Source organism: Aquila chrysaetos, chromosome 1 (genome assembly GCF_900496995.4).
Source record: "Aquila chrysaetos chrysaetos chromosome 1, bAquChr1.4, whole genome shotgun sequence".
In the NCBI taxonomy this organism is placed as follows: Eukaryota; Metazoa; Chordata; class Aves; order Accipitriformes; family Accipitridae; genus Aquila; species Aquila chrysaetos.
Window position 1 is genome coordinate 65749453 of NC_044004.1, and position 18942 is coordinate 65768394.

Consider the following 18942-nt stretch of genomic DNA (forward strand, 5'->3'; position numbering starts at 1 on the left):
AGCCCTGTACCAGGCAGGCTGGCAGCAGGGAGGGGACCTCCAGCCCAGCCCTGGAGAGCTGAGGGGTTTCCCAGGGACTCGCGGGGACAGCCTGGGCTTGGCCCCATAGAGCGGAGCTGCTGGCCGGGGGGAGTGAGGAGCTCTCTACTGCTGGGCATTTGATGTCCCCCCTCCTCCAAGCCCTTGGGGAGGTGGCTGTGGGGAGCCTGGCGCACCCTGGCCCCCCTGCCTGGCTGATGGCACCAGGCATGGCCTGGCCCTGTCCTGTGGGACGCAGTGCTCTGCTGAGCCCTGGCAGCTGCTGGGATAACGGCGGGATTTGGGGTCTGGCTGATGCTGCTGCACTGGCGAGAGGGCCGTGCCAGGGGCAGGGGACAGGTGCTGCTGCTGAGGCGGAAGAAGGCCAGAGCAGGCCAGCTGCCCAAAGGGCTGGGAGGCTGGCCTCAGCAGCCCAGAGGAGGTGGGGCAGGGTGCCCCTGGGGGCACAGCTCTTCCCGCTCCACAGGGAAACTTCTCCCCTGGCTCACGGGCAAGGACGTGCAAGACCGGAGCATGCCAGAGGTGGCCACGTCTGAACACCAGGATGAAACCTCCAGGTTTTGCAGTCCAGCAGGGCAGCTGGGCCTCTGTTGCGAGGACACGCTGGGTCAGTGTGTGCTGTGCTGCCACGGGCTGCTGGAAAGCCTGGGCGTGAGGCAGCTCTCAGGGCAATCCTGGTTCCTTCTCCCTTTTGCCCTCTGCCTCCCCAGAGAAAAGACTTCCGCAGGAGGTGAACAAACATGACTTCTTCTGGGGGCAGGCCTAACAGAGGGAGGACATTCTAAAACAATATTGGGGCCAGGGTGTGCCGAGGGGTGAGCTGTCCTGCACACAGCGGTAGAGGCCTGAATAACGCCGGCTGCTCAGCATGCTCAGGGTGGTTCCTGCGTGAAGGACACCATCATGGCCTTGGGCTTGTGGTTCCAGCTTTAATCAAAAAGAGCCATTTTCTTGAAGAGAGCTTCATTTCTGCCCGGCTTTGCAGGGCCAGCAGCACAGCGCCCACAGGGTCCATCCCGATGGTGGCTGCTCCGTCGGAGATCTCAGGGTCAGCATGGTCTCAGCTGCCAGGGATGAGACTGAGAGTTCGGCATCTTTCTCCAAAAGCTGGAGGGCTGCAGCAGAAGGAAAGAGAAGAGAGCTGAAACCCACCTATCTGCAGAGACACCCAGGCATCCCCTCCAGACCATGCCAGCCCCACCCATCCCTTTCCCTGGCCAGATGGAGCAGGTGGGACAAATGCGGCAGCTGGACGCTGCTGCTCAGGAATGCCCCCGAGACGTTGAAGCGTTGCCCCGGAGCAGGGCGAGGCATAGCAACACACCGCCCAGGCTCTGTCCCCTGCGCCGCCAGTCCTGGCGCACGCAGCACTGCCCCTACTCACCGTTGCAGATCTCAGACAGCTTCTCCTCGCTTTTGTCCCTCAGGTGCCGTGCGGCAAGCCCTAGGCACAGAGCTCTGTCGGACCTCCTGCTCCCCAGCATGCTCCCAGCAGCACAGCTCGTGGCTCTGCTGGTTTGGCTGCACACCCTCCTCCCCCTCAGCAGGGTGACCCCAGGGAAGGACAGTACCTGAGGGGGGGGGGTGGGACCGAGCAAGGCTGCCACTAAGCCCACCTGCGCGGGCAGGGGTGGGAGAGGGACGCCCAGAGACCCTGGCTGCCCAGGCCCTGCACGGGGCAGTCGGGGCTCCGGCAGCCACAGGGCTGCCCCGTGCCGCCAGTGCAGCGGCTGGGACTGGGACCAGGCTGCCTAAATAGGGACCCCAGGGGCTGCTGTGGCTCACCAATGAACCTCACGGCTGCTTCTCGCAAGGTGACCTGAGCATCCTTCAAGTATGGCAGGCTCTGACTCAGATATTCTTCAACTCTGCTCCTGTCCTGCACCAGCTGGAGAGAGCACAAGGGCATGGGGCTGACACAGACCCTCCCCAGCGGGCCGAACCGGTCCGTCCTCCCAGCACCCCCTGTCCCCCTTCCACCTCAGGCCATTCCCATCTCCCAGCCAGGAGCCCTGTGGGGTGGAGGTTCAGAGTCAGCTGCAGGCGGGGCGGGGGCTGGAGGTCCCGAGATCCCTCCGTCCGTCCCACTGCCAGGGCCCAGGTGGGCTAGGGTCTCCTTCAACATCCTGAGGGGAGAGGGGCCTGGAGAAGAGCCCCTGGGGGCTCTGTGCCTGAGGGCAGGGAAGGAGGCTGCAGCTCCAGGCTGCGGGCTGGAGCAGGGCAGGCGAGGCACAGCTGCACCCCTTGTCCAGCCCAGGCCCTGGGGCTTGGGGGTTGTCCTCACCAAGCACTCCCCAATTCTGCCTGTCTGCTGTGTCTGGGTCAGGCGCTTGAGCTGTTTCCACTTTAGCAGCTTTGCAGCGACGAGGAGGGCTTCCTGAGAGGCCTGCAGAGGAAGATGGGGATTGAGGGGATTGTGGACAGGGAATGGGGCTCAAAGCCCCGGCCTCCAACGCTTGCAGGGGCAGCTGGGAAGCTTCTAGGGACTCTTGTGTTCAGGCCTTGGTGGCCATGGGCTGCTGCTGAGCCCTGCTGGACCAGGTAGGGCAGGTGTGGGGAAATGTCCGTGCCAGCTTCTCCACCCCTCCTCGCGCTGGGTATGCTGGGACCCTTCCTCTGGGGTGCACTGGAGGCCACCTGAATGGGGGAGCAGGGGTGGGAGGGGACCCCCCACCTTCCCGTCCTCCTCTGCAGCAGGAGGCACAGAGGGAGGACGGGAAGGCAGTGGTGGGACCGGTGCAGGGAAGGAGGGGAGCTCTGCCCTGCCCTCAGTGACTCAGGCAGTTGGACCCTGAGGTGACACAGACTCCAAGCGTCCAACTGCCAGCAGCCCTTGCCCCTCCCTGATGCCCAGGCCACCCCCGTGGTGTCAGCACGCCCTTCTCCACGTCACTGGTCAGGTTTGAAACCCGTACCTTGGCCACGCTCTCGCTCTGGTCACTCATGTGGAAGAACAGTGGGAGCAGGCTTCTCCGCACGTTCTTCCTCATCTGCTGCTTGTCGTTCCCCACCACTGTCTGCATCACATCTCTGAAGAGGCAGATGGAGAGCTCTCGCAGCTGGCTGGACTGCTGGTAGGGAGGAGAACAGGAAGACTTCAGCAACAGCCGCTCCCTGAGCAAGGGCATTAGCGTGGCTGATGTGAGCGGAGATGCTTTGGCGTCAGGTTCTGCACACAGGAGCTGTGGGCCAGATCTGCAGCCGTGGCTGAATGGCCCCAGGCCCACAAAAGGCCACGCAAGAGGTTTCCATCAGGCAGTGCCTGTGCCAGCCCCCCCGGCATTCACCACCAGCCGCACCAGTGCAGAGCTCCCCAGGGATGGCCTGAGGAGGAGACCGGGCTGGCCCTCGGCAATGCCTCCGGGACACACGTCGCCACCTAAGCCTCAGCCCCTCGCCACGGCACTTGGGGAGATCGTCTGGTCCTGCCTGGCAGTGCAGCCAGGGGAGGCCTCGCAGATCTGAGAGCAGCTCTTGGCTTGCAGGTGCTTTGCACAGGGGCTAGGCTGGGCCTCAGCACAGGGGGCTTGGGTCGCCTGGAGGCATCAAGTTGTCAGGGAGAAGCCGTGCTGGGCTGCAGAGCGCAGAAGCCATCTCCACGAGAGCCCAGGAGCGTGAGGAGGGGAACAGCCCTGTGCAAGTGCTGCCGCAGGGGCGGGCTGACGGGCAGTTGTCCTTGCAGAGGGCCCATCAGTGGGGCTCAGGCTCCCACAAGCAGCCTTACATCATCAAAGAGTGGCGGGAGCTTGTCCACCAGCTGCAGAGCGGTGGGGCTGGCCTCCTTCCTCTTCATATGACCTATCACATTTCTGAAGACAAGCAGGGCCTTCATCTTGTTGCCACTGTTGGCATTCTGCTGGGTCTCCATGATGTCTGGCAGCAGGACCAACATTTTTCTTGCCTGCATGAAGCACAGAATTTCCTTTTTGTCAAGCGGTGAAAGACCACCCTGGCAAAAATGCTCTGCCCACTAAGCACCAGCCTCCCGTCCAGATTCCTGGCAGGTGGCACAGGAATCCCTTCAGCCACCTCTTGGCAGGTGGTGGCCATGGGCGCACCGTTGGGGACACGAGGATAGCAGGGGATAGGGAAGTTAGGGCAGGAGAACAAAGGCTCCGTGTCCCCTGCTCAGCCATCCCCTTTTCCGACGGGCCCAAGCGGGCAGGTGGGTTGGTAACCCTCCGGGCCTGGAAAGCTCCCCAGACGGCCACCTGGCCCCTCCATGCAGCGCTCTGTTGGCCCTCACGGCAGGGTGCGGGGAAGGGCAGAGATCTCTAAGCTGGCAATGAGTGAGTGGGCTGTGACCCCTTCATGACAGAGACCCACTCCCCCAGGCCCCAGGGTCAGCCCGTAACATCAGCTGTACCCGAGGCTCCGGCTCATCCTCCCCCTCTCAGCAGGATGCTTCTTCTGCGGACAGTAATCCCTCGAGTGAGGCAGTTTGGCACTGGCTGCCTCAGTGCAGAGCAGAAACTCCTGCCCAGCACCACGGGGACGCGCCAGGAGCGAGAGCTCCTGCACGTGGGTGAGGCAGCTGTTCTCCTTGCGCTGCAGTGGCAACGTCTGCGCCTGAAGGACCCCGGGGCCCGCGAAGGGGACAGCAAGGGCATTTGGAGCTGTCACCCCACCTCCTGACTCCCAGCCCAGGCCAAGGCACCGCGTTACCCACTGCCGCAGCCCCAGCCTGCCAACGTGGCTTCACTTGACTATGCCCTGCTCACCGTCTCAGGTCTTTGCGACAGCGTGACGAGGCCTCTGAGCACCAGTGAGAGCAGCGCCAGGCTTGGACGCCTCAGGTACCTATGGACTTTGTACAGGCCAGCAAACTCCTCTGGTTTAATGTCGCTGGAGGCCAGCAGCTGAAACAAAGATGGCAGTGAGAGACTGGCAGAGCCTGCAGGGCTCCCAACACCGTGCAGCTCCTGGTTCCCACTGGCAGCCCAGGGCCAGGGCACCACAGCCAGACAGCCTGTCCTGGGGGCAGCTCTGCCCGTGGACGGCCTCTTGGCACCCCAGTGCCCTACACCCCACCGCACACCACGTGGTTGTCTGTGCCAGCTCCTCCTGTCCGCTGAGCGTCGGCAGCCACTTGCTCTCATGCCTCTGAGGAGCGATTGAGCAGCAAGAGCTGGCACAAAGGAGGCACAACACGCGAGTGGTGACGAGCGTCTCCTGGCCCCAGCCTTGCAGCCCACTCAGCCTGTGCAGAGGCCATGCCTCTGCCCCTGACCGAGCCCTTGCCCTGCCCCAGGTTTCCAGCCTGCAGAGCAGTGCAGAGGGATGGATGCGGGCAGGGCGGGAAGCGGAGCGCTGCCTGGGCAGGCAGGGGCTGCCTGGGCTTCGTGCTCGTGCACCGGGGGCCCAAGCAGCGTGGAGTGGCCCTGCACGGCTGGCGCAGGGGAACCTGGTGCTAGGCAGGTCCCTGCTGGCCCTAAGGGGCTGTGTCCGTCTGTCCTGGAGGAGGTGACCGTGTCGGAGCAGATGGGAGGGGAGAGGGCCGTGCCTGTTTTCCTGGAGAGGCAGGCACAGCCCAGAGAGCGAGCAAGGACCGGTCTGATCACTCACAGCCAAGTGATGGATGCAGGCGTCCTCTGTGTTGGAGCTGAACACCCTGCGCAGCTGCTGGTCCTGGAGCTTGCTGAGTAGCTCCCTCAAGACCTTCTCCAAGGTGTGGGGCTGGGAAAGCATCACATCCCACATGGCCAGAGCAGCGCTGCAGGCCCAGAGCACTCTGTCAGCAGGGCTGCCTTGGCCACCACACTGTGCCCGGGCCAGCGCGGCAGGTCCCAGGCTGTCCTGCAGCCCTGGCCATTCTCAAGCCCCTCGCTTGAGTGCCTGGGTCCCTGCCTGGGCAAGCAGGAGGGGGCTGAGGTAGTGTTCCCCATGGGGCAGGGAGGAACCTTGTGGTGGGGCTCTGGGCTGGCTTGGCCAGGTTTGGCTACTGCAGGCCTGGCCGATCCACCAGGGCTGGAAAGCGTGGTGGGGTGGAGGGCCCTTCTCCTCAGGGGTGTCCTGTGGTTTTCAGTGGCTCTAGCAGCCTGAGAGTCCCCAGGCCCCTCTCCCCACATGGACAAGCCCACAGGAGCTGCTGGGGTCAGTACCTATCACAAGATGGAGAGAGCTTCAACAGGCTCGTGACCACTTCCATGGGGCACTGGTCAGTCATCAGCAGAAGAAGGCGGTCCAGGCTGTGCCGGGCTGACGCTGTGTGGACGTGCTCCATGTTTTCATAGATGCACCTCATGATGTTTGGCACCTGGATGGCACACGGGTGAGGATGGTGCTGCCACTGGAGTGCAGCCGTTTCCTCAGCTGCCTCTGAAACTGCTGCCCTATCCATCCTACTCTCCTGGCTTAAAATGGCTTCAAGGTGCCCTGAGGCACCTGCATTAGGGAGGGGGGGGGATGGAAGGAGGAACAACGCCTGAAAGGGCTCAAGGGCAGGGCAGCCACAGGCCGCTTACCTCCGTCAGCCAGGAGGCAGGTTCTCTCACAGCCACATCCAGGATGCTGCTCGCCTCCTCCTTGTCATAGATGCTTGAGTCTCTCATGGCCTCAATGGCCACAAGGACGATGTCTGTCCTCTCAGAAGGCTGGAGGTATTTTCCAAACGCCTATGGGAGGGAGGAAGGCGGGGAAGACACGTCACACCGAGTGTCCTGGTGGTGCTGCTTAGCTGAGCGGCGAGAGCAGCTCTGGCAAGAGATGGCCTGGCGGTGCTGACAGCAGTGCCCACAGGAGAGCTGGAAGCAGGGGCTGCAGTCACTGCGCGGTGGAGGATGAGAAGAGAGGGCCCTCAGGGTGAGAGAGGAGGGCTGGGGTCGTGGGCACAGTGTGCTGGCCCTACAGAGAATCCGGGCTTGCTGGTGGACAGGAGGGCTGGAGCTGCTGCTGGGACACTGGAGCGCAGCCCTTTTTAGTCCCTGCTCAGCGACAGCAGCAACCCTCTCACCAGTGACAGTGAGGCCATGCCAACCCTGCTGATTCCGGATCCCTTTGCTCACACAAGTCTCCTGCTGATGCCACGGACAAGCGAGGAGCTCATTACCATTGTAGTGTTGCTGGTGCTGGGCAAAGAAAGCCAGGAGGTGATCGCAGCTTCCTGTTCCCTTTGACGCTGTGGATGCTCTGCATTATCCTCTGGCAGTGTCGTGCCTAAACAGGAGGGGATCACAGGAGAGTCGGTAGGACACAGCGTCTTTGCCAACAAGCTTACCAAATGGTGAAAAGAGCTTTGAACTAGGAATGGCTGAGGAGGGAGGTTATGACCCACAGTCAGGGGAGGAGGTGGTGGACAAGGGCGTAAAGCACAGGGTGGCAGGCGAAGGGAACAAGAGGGACCTGAAGGACGATGGAGAAGGACGAGAGACACTTGCCTCAAGCATATGTGTGCAAATGCTCACAGCCTTGGAAACTCAAAGGAACCAGAGCTCTGCATGCAGTCGCACAACTAAAACATTGTTGGAATAACTGAGATGCAGGGGACGGCTTGCACGGCTGGAGTGCTGCGGTGCACGGATGCAAGCTCTTCAGGAGAGATGGGGAAGAGGAGGCTGCGGGGGGTGCCTCGCATTTGAAGGAGCAGCTCAGATAATACGGGACAATCAGGAGTCTGAGAGAGAGTACGTGGGTCAGAAGCAGAGGAGAGGCGGTGCTGGTGACATGGTGGTGGCAGCGTGTTGCAGACCACCCCCCCCACCCCCCCACCCCCTTCTTGGCGAGAGGATGTGGATGAAGTCTTCCTGAAAGCACGTGGGGAAGTCTCTGTGTCACATGCCCTGCTTCTCATGGGGAACTTTAACGTCCCTGAGACCTGCCTGCAAGATGGCAGGACGCAAGAGGTCAGGGAGATTTCTGGAGGGCGTCAGGGACAGCTTCTTGCTGCAGGCGCTGGAGGGACCAGCTGGGGTGATGCACAGCTGGATCTGCTGTTCTCCAATAGGGAAGAACTATTTTCAGGACGTGGTAATCAATGATAGCTTTGGCTGTGGGGACCATGAGACAGCCGGGTTCTGAGAGGTCCCGAGAAGAGTGGGGAAGGAGAGCAGCAAAGAACAGTTGGTCCCGGACTTCTGGCGAGCATTCAGCTTCTGCAGCAAAACGATAGCTGGGATGCTACGGGAAGCAGCTGTGAGGGGCAAAGGAGGTCAGGGAAGCAGACTTTCATGGACAGCCTCCAGAAAGCACAAGAACGGTCTGTTGCAATACCCAGGGAAACAAGCAGGCACATGAGGAGATGTGTGTGGAGGGATGCGGTCCACCACAGCTTCTCTTACATTTTTGCTGCAGGATGAATCTGAAGAGGTGATGAAGAGCATCCAAAGCAACCCAGCTGATCTCCCAGCTCTTGCAAGTGCGGCAGAGGATGAGATGCCCCAGCAGCTGTCCCAGCACGGGCATATGGATCTCTGTGTGGCAGGCAGGGCTGGCATCATCTCCTACAAAGATGCTCCAGACCTGGGCGGGGGAGGGAGGACAGGTAGAAGGGCGGACGGGCAGCAGCTGCGACCAAAGCCCTGAATGCAAGACTCTGCCCGGGGGAAGGATCCCCGGTGAGCTGGAGCTTTGGAGGGCCCTCCCAAAGCAGCTAGCTGGGCAGCAGGGCAGGGAGAGCTGCCAGGCCTGGGCTCCCACCAGGGAGAGCTGCCAGGCCTGGGCTCCCACCATGTCCCTTGGGCAGTCCCGTCCTGCACAGGACTGGGGGCCGAGACGGCTCCTGGCAGAGAGGGAACTGGGGAGAGAAGACCGTGGGAAAAAGAAAAAAGAAAGAAACCAAGACCCTCGCTCCAGGGCAGAGCCTTGCTGAACGCCTCAGCCGGTGCCCAGGCTTGCCGCGCAAGCATCTCTGAGCTGCAGGCTGCTCCCGTGTGCAGGGAAGGGGAGAGAGCCTGGCTGGAGGGTGCCTGGCTCCTTACCTCCACGGAGGAACAGCTGGCCAGCAAATCGCTCAGCCTCCCAATCCTCCCCACGGCCCTCTCGCACACAACTGCACTCTGGCAGTTGGTGAAGGTCAGCAGCATCTGGGAGGAGAGAAACTGCCGATGTGCCCTGCGAGCTGGCGCCCGCACCAGCAGAAGCAGCACTGCTGAAGTCCTGGCTGGACACGTGCGGTCCCTGTGGCCAGGCAGGTAGGGAGATACCACACCCAGGGCAGCGTCGGCTCCTTTCCGTGCCCTCCCCCAGAACACAGCCCTGTGTCCCCTCTCCATGAAGGCTGGGCTTTTGGGCAGGAGCCTGCCCGGGGGGGTCTGCAATGTGGGAATGGGGATACAGCCCCCTGGGAAGCCAGGAGTACAGAGCTTCAGGGCTGGGCTCCCTGTGCAGGACAGGCAGGTCCCCGGGGGTCTCTGCCCCGGTCAGACCTGGGGAGGAAAGCACAAGGGACTGCGAGGCAGGGGAAGAGCACCACCAGCTGCCACCACTGTGGTGCCTAAGGAGAGGGGGTCAAATGCCTCCCACCGCTTTGGTGCAAGGAAAGCTCTGGGGCCAGAGCTGGCCCAGAATTGCCATGGGCAAGGCTTTGCCGTGACACAGGAGGAGGCTGCAGAGGGGAAGTCACATCGACTGCAGGCAGGGGGCACTGGGCTCCGGAAGAACACGGTGGGCCACCCCTGCCTCCCCCAGGGGAGCTGGGCCCCCTCCCTGCAGTGTGCTCTGTGCATGGCACTGGGGTGGGAACTGTCCACTCGAGAGTGGACACTCCCTTCCAGGGTGAGGAACAGCCCCTGCGAACCCTACTCTTTGCCAACACCAGACCTGTAAGATTGTCTGCAGCTCTGTGAAGCCAGAGGCAGAAGAGCTGAGCACCAACGTCCGCAGCATGGTGTCCATGGCGTCCAGGGTCTGCAAGGAGGACAAAGGGTTGTGGCAGTCTTTCTGCAGTCCCTCTCAACCCTGGAGACGGATCTGAACTCCCCACGCCAAGAGAGGACGCCTGCGCTGCCTCGCGGTGCCCAGGGGAAGCCTCGGAGCAGGCAAGCTGCTGTGGGCAGAGCAGCCTGCGGCACTGGACGTGGCCAGGCCCACGGGAAGGGGACAAAGGGATGAGGGTGGCAAAGCAAAGTCGATACCCTGCCCTGCCTTGGATCTCCGGTTGTCTCTCAGCACGCGGCGGCCGGGGAGCAGCCCAGAGGGACTGGGGGCTCCTGAAGCTCAGCCGGCACTTACCTCAAAGTAGAGAGTAGTGTCCAGGCCCTGCATGTCTGTTTTTGGAGGAAGCAAGAAGACACTCTTGAAGCAGGCTTCTAAGAGGCTTTTCTTTTTGCCCTCTAGCACCATCTCCACTTTGCTGCAAAGAGAGGGGCGGGGGGGGGTGTTCTGTCGGACACTGGTGCTGGGAGCGGTGCCTCGATGCCTTGGGCAGGTGGACACGGAGCTCTGGAGCAGGGGGTCCCCAAGAGGGATGGAGGGTGTGTGGGGAGTGCTGCCAGGAGACACCTCCTCCGTCCTCGATATGGCCTGGGCCAAAGGACAGTCCTGGCAGGCAAGCCTCCCGCCTCCCGCTCTGGGGAAGAGCCGAGACGTGGCGGGGAGCTGCAGGATCCCTCTGCCCTCCTCCCCTGCGCCCTGCCAACAAGCTGCCAGCAGGGCAAAGCAGAGGCCCTCTGATGGCACCACTGGACTGTGCCTGGATGGGGGGTGGCCCCGGCCAGGCCCAGGGCCACGGGTTGTGGAAAGGTTCCAGCCAAACCAGGGGCCTGGCAGGTACCTCAAGGCAGCGATGGCAAGCATAGCTTGCTGCCGCACCGCTGTCTGCAGGTGGTCCCTGGGCTCCTCTTCCAGCAGCGCCTGCAGAGCACATCCGGGTTGGGACCTGGCAGCTGCCAGCACCCAGTGCCGGCAGATCCAGCGCCAGGTGGTGGCAGGGCTGGCGGAGACCCTCTGCCCCTGCCCCAGCACCGGCCCCCAGAGTGCCCCCCGCCCCGGTGCTGGGGTCTCTGCTGGCAGGGCTTCTCAGCGGCATCCGAGTCCCCTCGGGGCAGCTCGGTGTCCACACACGCTTGTCCCTGCCTTCCCCTGCCCGTGCGCTGTCCTCACGTTGTGCCGGTGCCCGGGGACCTTGCCGCCCTCCCCAGACCCGCCGGGTGTCCCCTCACCTTGATATTCTCTGCCAGCTCAAATTTGTGGCAGAACGCGTTCAGGCCCCGTGACAAGCCCTTGCACCTGGCAGCTTTGCACAGGGTGCAGATGGTCTCTAGGAACCGCATCTTCTGGGCCGTCTCCTGGCAGCCAGGGGACAGAGAGAGGCAAACGGGGAGCGTGAGAACGTAGAGACGCGGCCAGCAGGACTGGAGCACTGGGGCTGCAGTGCTGTGCAGGAGACCTGGCGGGAGCGGCTCTGCCCAGCCAGCGGTCGCCCAGCAGCCCCGTCAGCAGGCAGCAGAGCCGGTGGCTCCATCGGGAGACGCAGGCACCGCTACCATGGAAATGGCCGTGGTTACCTTTTCGGAGCTCTTTAGAAAAACCTGGATGAACTGCATGGATTCTTTTTCCTTTCTGTACAGAGCCAGCCAGCTGGAAGCGGCAGAGGGGGCACCTAGGAAAGGAGGAGAGCAGGGAGGGCTGTAGGGAGAGGCCGAAGGCAAACACGGGGAGAGGAAGGAGCTCTGCCCTCCGTCCAGCCCCGTTCCCGCTCCCCTGGCGCGGTCTCCCCACGGGTGTCCGGGCTGGAGGATGCCCGGCAGGTTGGGCTGTGATGCTGGAGCGCAGCACGGCACAGAAAGCCACGAGGGCACCGAGCTTAGGAACTCACTTGCAGATGGGCTGGAAAGGTCCCCGTCCCCCACTACGGCTGCCTAGTGCCAGGCCAGCTGCCTCTTGCTGCCCATATCGCGCAGCAGGAGCCGGGTCCCCTCTGCTGTCTCCCACCCTGCGGGAGGCTGTGCTGGGGCAGTCTCCCAGCCCTAAGCAGCATTCCGGCAGTGCCGTGCTCCCCACCCGTGGGACTGCCACTGCCGATGTGCCGGGGAAACAGGACCCTGGCGTCGATCCGGGTGCGGTCGCTGGCCCCAGCCCTGCCCAGCCCAGCAGGGCCCCTCACTTACCGATCTGCAACGGCTTGGGCACGCACACCTCGTGGGGCTCCGGTGGAGAGCTGCTCTCCTGGGGAGCCCTGTTCTCCTCCCAGGCCACCCTGGGGCGGCTGGGGGGTCTCTCCGCCATCCTGCGGGACAGAGGAAAGGGGTAGGGATGGTAGGGGAAGGGGTAAGCTTCGGCAAAATGCCTCCGCACCGCGGGGCTGCTGGGGGTGGCGGTGAAAGACGTGGGCTGCGCTCAGGGGCTCCTCGCCAGCTCCACGCTCTCGCCCTGTCCCGTCGCCGTCCTGCCAGACACTGTGGGGTGGGGGCCACGGCTGCGTTGACCATATGCAGCACCACAGGCTGTCACAGAGACGGGTCAGCTCATAAAGGCACCACTGTGACCCGCCACCCAGGCCGGGAGGGGCAGGGTGTCCCCTGTGGGCGGCACAAGGCCCACTCACCCCTGGGCACTTGGGTCCTCTTGGGGTGCCCCAAGCCCCACATTTGCCCTCATATTCCCTCGGGGTCTCCCTGTTGCTCGCCAGCTGGCCCAGAGCCCCATGTTCACACGTCCCAGCATGCCCCCGGGACCTTTCATTCCCTTCAGTGCTCTCCAGAGCCCTGCCTCTCTCCGTTGGCAATGTTATGTTAGATGCCTGAGATTTGTTCAAGCTTAACGCAAGATGTATTTTTTTTGTCGCTTCATCTCTTCTCTTCCTCCTACCAAACAGGAAGAGCTCATGCAGAAAAGAGGGAAAAGAAAATGAAGCATCTTCTACTGAGTTTGCCCTTTTAGGATTTGGGAACCTTGCAGAAATGGAGATTGCTGTCTTGCTGTTTTTTTACCTTGTTCTGGTTTTTTGACCGTGAACAAGAACCCCTCATCATTGCGCTGGTGCTGGCTGACCACCACCTCCAACCCTCCACGGCCATCTTCCGGGCCACTCCTCCTGCCTGATGGCCTGCGCTCCCTCCCAGCTTTCAGAATGGCGGGAAGCCCGTTTCTGCGGGGGCTGCACAGAAGTTCTACCATTTGAGTGTTTTGGTCTGTGGGGAATGTTATCCCCCGGCAGGGGTGTCTTATGCTTGGTTTTTAGCAATACGGAACCTTCTCCCCTGCAGCACAGCAGGAATACCACTTTCTGCTTTAAGCTCAGAGCAGGATAAGAAAATGTAAGGTCAGTATCCTAACCGAGTGTTTCTGTCCCAACTGACTTGGTACGTTGCTAATGAAATCTACCAATTCTTTTGTAATCTCACGCTAATCTTTAATCATTCCTGCGATGATACTACACTGGCCACAGTGCGGAGTTCACCACAGATGTGACGAGATGCTCTCTTCACATCGCTACAATTTCTGGCATCTTACAATTCACATCCTTTCCTCCGGTCTGAAAGTCTCTTTCGGCAAAAAAGATGTTTACACCTGCTCCTCTCGCCTGATCGTTGTTTGGTGTTACAACTGTCAATGGAACTTTAACATGGTGTATCGCTTACCAGATGCTATCAGAGTAGGAAACCTGAACAAAATACGCTCTTTTTTTTCTAAACTGTCTTAACATGTTGAATCAGTCCCCTCATCTACAGTCTAAGAGACAGAGAGCTTGAAGGATGGTTCAGAAAGTCTTCTTTAAACGTACAGAACTCATTGGGATCCAAATAAAAGTTGGCTGATTTGAACAGCACCTAACCTGCTCCTTATTTGTGCCTTTAGAGATTTCTAAGGTAGGCAGCAGAGAGGACAAACGCTCTTTCATGATGTCTGCAGTCACAGATCACAGAATCACAGAACGGTTGAGGTCGGAAGGGACCTCTGGAGGTCATCTGGTCCAACCCCCTGCTCAAGCAGGGACTCCCAGGGCTGGTTGCCCAGGACCACGTCCAGACGGCTTTTGAGTATCTCCAAAGGTGGAGGCTCCACAGCCTCCCTGGGCAAGCTCTGCCAGGGCTCAGTCACCCACGCAGTAAAAGAGCGTTTTTCTGATGTTCAGAGGGAACCTCCTGTGTTTCAGTTTGTGCCCATTGCCTCTGGTCCTGCACTGGGGACCACTGGAAAGAGCCTGTCTCCATCCTCTTTGCACCCTCCCTTTGGGTATTGATACACATTGATGAGGTTCCCCCCCCCCGAGCCTCCCCTTCTCCAGGCTGAGCAGTCCCGGCTCTCTCAGCCTTTCCTCATGGGAGAGATGATCCTCCAGTCCCTTAATCATCTTCATGGCTGTCTGTTGTACTCTCTCCAGTATGTCCATGTCTCTCTTGTACTGGGGAGCCCAGAACTAGGCACAGTGCTCCAGCCGTGGCCTCACCAGTACTGAGCAGAGGGGCGGGATCACCTCCCTCGACCTGCTGGCAACACTCCTCCTAATGCGGCCCAGGACATCAGCAGTCCTTTTTGCGGCAAGGGCACATTGCTAGCTCAAGGTCAACTTGGTGTCCACCAGCATCCTCAGCAGCCTTCTCTGCAGAGCTGCTTCCCAGTCGGTCGGCCCCCAGCATATACTGGTGCCTGGGGTTGTTCCTCCCCAGGGGCAGGACTTTGCAATTTTCCTTGTTGAACTTCATGATGGTCCTGGCGGCCCATTTCTCCAGCCTGCTGAGGTCCCTCGCTTGAGGCTTCTCCCTTGCGCTCCTCTCTTTTGGTAGCTGCTCACATTTGTAACCACTCCAGCTGTTTAGAAACTGCAGTGGGTCACCAAGACTTCCTCATTCTAACTGGGACTATTGAAGCACTGAAGCCAACAAGCTGCTGCAATATAGTGTGCATGTTGACAGCCCGATTCTTACCGTCGTGTCAGATTTGACATAAGCAGTATGGCTCTTCAGGCTCTGGTTGTGCAAAAAACTGTTGAGAATCTACCACATAATTACATCTTTTCTTTCTGTCGCAGATGCCAACTGTTGCCAGAGCTTTGCCAATGTTTGTCTAGTAACGTAGTTCCTATTACTGCTTACTCTAATACTAGCTTTTAAAAAGCTTAAGAAATAGTGACATGATAACGTCGTATTTCCCCAGGGAAAAAAGGAGATATTTCACTGTGACTCTTGTACAATTGTATCAGCTTTCTGCTTTTCTGTAATAAATGGCTTCCTTTTGCAGAGGGAGAGGTCCTTCTTTGTACCACCCCTGCCTCATCAGCTGCACGCAGGCATCTGGGCAGCATGCACTCAGCTGAGTCCCAGAGAAACTCTTCCTTTATGAACTGGGGCCTGCCGAAAACCTCGGGAGCTGATACGCTCCCCTGGGGAAAATTGCGTCCTTACCATTCTTGGTCACCCAGCCTCAGCTTTTCAGGGGCCTTTCCCCTTACCCACTTTCAACGCACGCCTCTTCTGCTTGGGACATGACTGTTCGCAGAACCCCACCACTGCTCCCTTGCACGGTCCCAGCCTGCAGGACATTTTGAAGCACAGCTCACGTCGGCGGCAGGGGGACACTGAGGAAGAGGCAGTGAGGTGTCCTGGCACTCCCAAAGACCCCTGCACCCGCCACGGGGCACCCAGCCCACGGGCCACAGACCCATGGCATCCCCATCAGCCAAGTGAGCCCGGCAGGAGTGTGGGACGGATAAAGCACCTTTGGGATTCAGCGTGCAGCGTTGCTGCCAGCCCCAAAAGAAAGGTCCCAAAAGAGGCCAACAGCACAGCCAATTGGGCCTCTGTGCCTTACGCGCCTGCTGAGCAGCCGCCTAGGGGCAGCTGGGCTCTGCTGAGGGGAGCTGCAGTGAGGACAGGGCAGCCACAGTAGCTCAGAGGTGACGTCCCAAAAGTACCCTGGGCTGCACAGAGACCATCCCGACCGTGCGACCAGTGTTCCCTTCACAAGGGACGTCCTGGCAGGGCTCGAACCTCTTTGGCCATGGCCTTCCTGGGTCTTCCCGCTTTCCTGGAACTCAGCACAGCTCCCGGTCATGTCCAGGGCAGTCTAGTTCAAGGGGCAGGCCCAAGCTCCTGACTTCTCTGGGTGGTTTGCTCTTATTTGCTGGGGCACGGAGCTAACTAAACCCTAAGCTGTTAGACAGAAACACCGGTCACCAGAAAGCCACGCTTCAACAAAAGCAAGATGGTGACCATTCCCTGTAGCTGCTGCAGGTGCTGCTGGGTGCATCAGCACAGCAGCAGGCAGGCACCAGCAGGGGAAAGGGGCCCTCTGGGAGTGGTGGGGAGCAGAAGCATCAGCCTGATGTCTTCTGCTTCTGCAAGGAAGATGCTTTGCAACTTGAGAGGCAAACATAATCCCAGAGGTCTGGGCTTTCCTGAGGTCAGCTGTCCAGCAGGAGCGTGGGCCCTGCAGGCAGAGCAGCGTACCGTCAGCAGGAATGAGGGCTACAGCCTGACTTACCCTCACTGGCGCTGCCCGTGTAACTCTTGCGCCCACCTCCTGTGCCCTCAGCTTGGCGTTAACACGACCCGTCTCTGAGGGAGAGCACATTCACTAAGTCCCGAGCCGCTGGGAGGAAAATGTCACCAGAAGATAGCTCCAGGGCTGCGCAAGCTTTCTGCCGACTTCACCTCCTTGTGACTGCTGCATGTGGGGCAGCTGCTGCGGTACAACGAAGAGAGGCTGCATGTGTACTGTGGGCTAGGCCTGGGCCCAACTGGGCGCAGGGCATGGCAAAGGCTCTGACGTTTCCAAGTGCACCTGGCTGGTAGAGAGGGAGCTGGTCTCTTCGGGAGAAATAGGAGGAGCGGTTTGAGCAGGGTTTCCCCTTGTGAACATCCCATGCTGCAGCCGCGCCTACACACACACACACACAGAGCCTGCCCCGTGACGGTGGTGCAACACAGGGCCCTTCCCAGGCAGATGCCCCTTTTTCCACACGTAGCCACTGGAAGGACTTTTGTGTCCCTTAAGAGAGGAAAAAAGAAAGAAAAGGCAAAGAAGCCGGCCCTCTCCCAGGAGAGAGGAAGCTGTAACTTCTGCAGTCACAATCCTGCCCCATGAAGCTTTGTCCCGTCTCCGTGACTCCCCACCCGGAGCAGAAGTATTTAGTCAGCCCTGCCTGTCCCAAGGACTTGTAGCAGCGGTGTGATGCTGTTTCTCTGCAGTTTGCAGAAGGCGACAGAGCTCTGGCTGGGCACTGTCCTCAAGGAAGCCATGCCGCAGGAGTGAACCTGTGGTGTCAATGTGGCAGGTGGTGGGGTGCTCCAGATGCAGATGAAAGGCAGCTCCGTAGCTGGTGGAGAGGCACACGCACTGCTGGGGGTAGCTCCTGGGCAGTGCGGGCCGAGTTGCTCAGCCTTGCTTTTTTAAAGTAATGCCTTTAATTTACTTGCCACAGGACCCTGTGGGTGGTGGGAGGGGGGTGGCAAGGCCCCTGGGCCTGTGGGGTTACACCTCGCCAGTGTCATCCACACACAAAGGCCCTGACCTGGGGCTGCTGGGCCTAACCAGTGGGGCTGTGCCCTGAGGCTCACCTCAGCCCACCAGAGATCATCACTTGGTCTCCTGCTCCAGGCTTTCTCCTGGCGAACCGGAGGGCTGGCTCCTGGCCGTGCCGCAGCTTCCTTCATCTCGGGGAGACCCACGGTCGGTGCTGAGGCTGTGCAGCCGGTATAGGCCTTCAGCCCTGCACTGGGGCATCGGACGTGGCGAGGGGCATGGCACAGCAGGGGCTTGGCCTCTCACGCAGCCTTTCTTTCTGCTTGCAGCCCAGCTACCCTCTCCCCAGCCCTGCTGGCGCATCAGTGGCGGGGGGGGGGGAACCAGGGGAAAGAGCTTTCCTGGCGGGGGCAATGGGAGAGGTGGGTGCAGAGCTGCTTTCTAGGCCGGTGCTGGGAGCCCCCAGGCAGGAATCAGCATGCCCGAAGGTGCCTGATCCTCCCCTGCCCATCGGGAGACCCTGCTGCTCCTCAGGGGTGGCAGTGCCCAAGGAGAGGCCATTGGCTGCCTGCTGCCAGCCCTGGGAGGCCCTGGGACGCACAGAAAGGCACAGAGAGGTCCCTGGGGGCCATGAGAAAGGCACAGCAATCCCGCAGTGTGAAAAGGAAATGGTGTATTTCTATGTCGGCAAAGTCAGGTCCCCACAAATTCAGGGCTTTTCAGGAAAAAAGTAGCCCGCAGAGGATTAACAGGCTGACCCAACCTCATGTAGCGAGCGCCGTTAAGCCTGCCTGGGCTCTGGAAGCGTCACTGCCCCTGCCTGCATGGAGTCCCCTTGGAGCCCGCGCAGGGTGTGGGTGCCCAACAGCCAGCCGTTACGGGCTTCCGTCCCTCCTCCTGCACAGCCCGCTCTCGGGCCCCCTGTTGCATGCATTATACCCACCCAGGTGTCTGGAGAGAAGTTTTCGGAGGTGTCCCCATCTCACCTCAGCTCCACCCTGCCTTTCTAGCCAGGAGGTGTCAAACAAAAGGCTCTGGAGCCCAAGCAGAGCTTTGGCAGAGTCAAGCCACCCAGCTGAAAAGCCGCCCCCTGTAGCTTCCCTCTCCCCAGGCACGGTTCCTGCCTGGGATTTCATTGTCCCCGTGGCACAGGGTGGTGGCTGCACAGCTCTGGGTACCCCTGACAGCGCTGCGCTGGGCACCCCGCAGCGCCCTGGCTGTGCGAGCCCCCGGATGCTCCCCCCCCTGCAGCTCTGCTCCCCTGGGTGCCCAGCGCTGCTCCTCCTCCCCCCTCTCCCCCCGTGGAAAAATCCCCTCCTCAGCAGAGATGTGCAGCCACAGCAGGGCACACTGCCAGAGACCAGGAGGTGCAAGGGCCACGAAGAGCAGGGCTACAGCCAAGCTGGTACAGCAAAGCCTTGCGAGAGGGCTGCCCTTGGAGCAGGACTGAAGCTCCAGCCCTGCTTCCTGCAGTGGCCTTTCCCTGCCCCACCAAAGCTCGCCCACTGCCGAGTGCAGATTTCACAGCCACCAAGGAAAGACCCACATCGTCAGACCCAGTGG

At 60.8% G+C, this 18942-nt stretch overlaps 1 protein-coding gene across 1 annotated transcript; it reads right to left on the reverse strand.

The window, feature by feature from the left end:
- Nucleotides 1-555: 555 nt before the first annotated feature.
- LOC115343976 lies at nucleotides 556-12336 on the reverse strand. The gene is made up of 19 exons (XM_030020614.1): nucleotides 12084-12336; nucleotides 11481-11575; nucleotides 11136-11261; nucleotides 10748-10827; nucleotides 10207-10327; nucleotides 9796-9882; nucleotides 8955-9059; nucleotides 8316-8496; nucleotides 7088-7194; nucleotides 6504-6653; nucleotides 6141-6295; nucleotides 5605-5752; nucleotides 4761-4898; nucleotides 3764-3940; nucleotides 2955-3110; nucleotides 2324-2425; nucleotides 1825-1927; nucleotides 1424-1483; nucleotides 556-1154 (listed from the first exon to the last, which is right to left on the reverse strand). Exons 1-19 carry the CDS (start codon nucleotides 12199-12201, stop codon nucleotides 1003-1005), a joined length of 2361 nt encoding a protein of 786 aa, XP_029876474.1. The 5' UTR covers nucleotides 12202-12336; the 3' UTR covers nucleotides 556-1002.
- Nucleotides 12337-18942: the final 6606 nt, after the last annotated feature.

Bases quoted from the DNA above. Each gene is read 5' to 3' on its own strand.
- LOC115343976 (XM_030020614.1), bottom strand. From the start codon at position 12,201: ATGGCGGAGAGACCCCCCAGCCGCCCCAGGGTGGCCTGGGAGGAGAAC. The intron at 8,497-8,954 runs GTAAGGAGCCAG...TCCCCCGCCCAG, and splicing joins CCAGCTGTTCCTCCGTGGAG to GTCTGGAGCATCTTTGTAGG. The intron at 6,654-7,087 runs GTAATGAGCTCC...TCCCTCCCATAG, and splicing joins GCACCAGCAACACTACAATG to GCGTTTGGAAAATACCTCCA.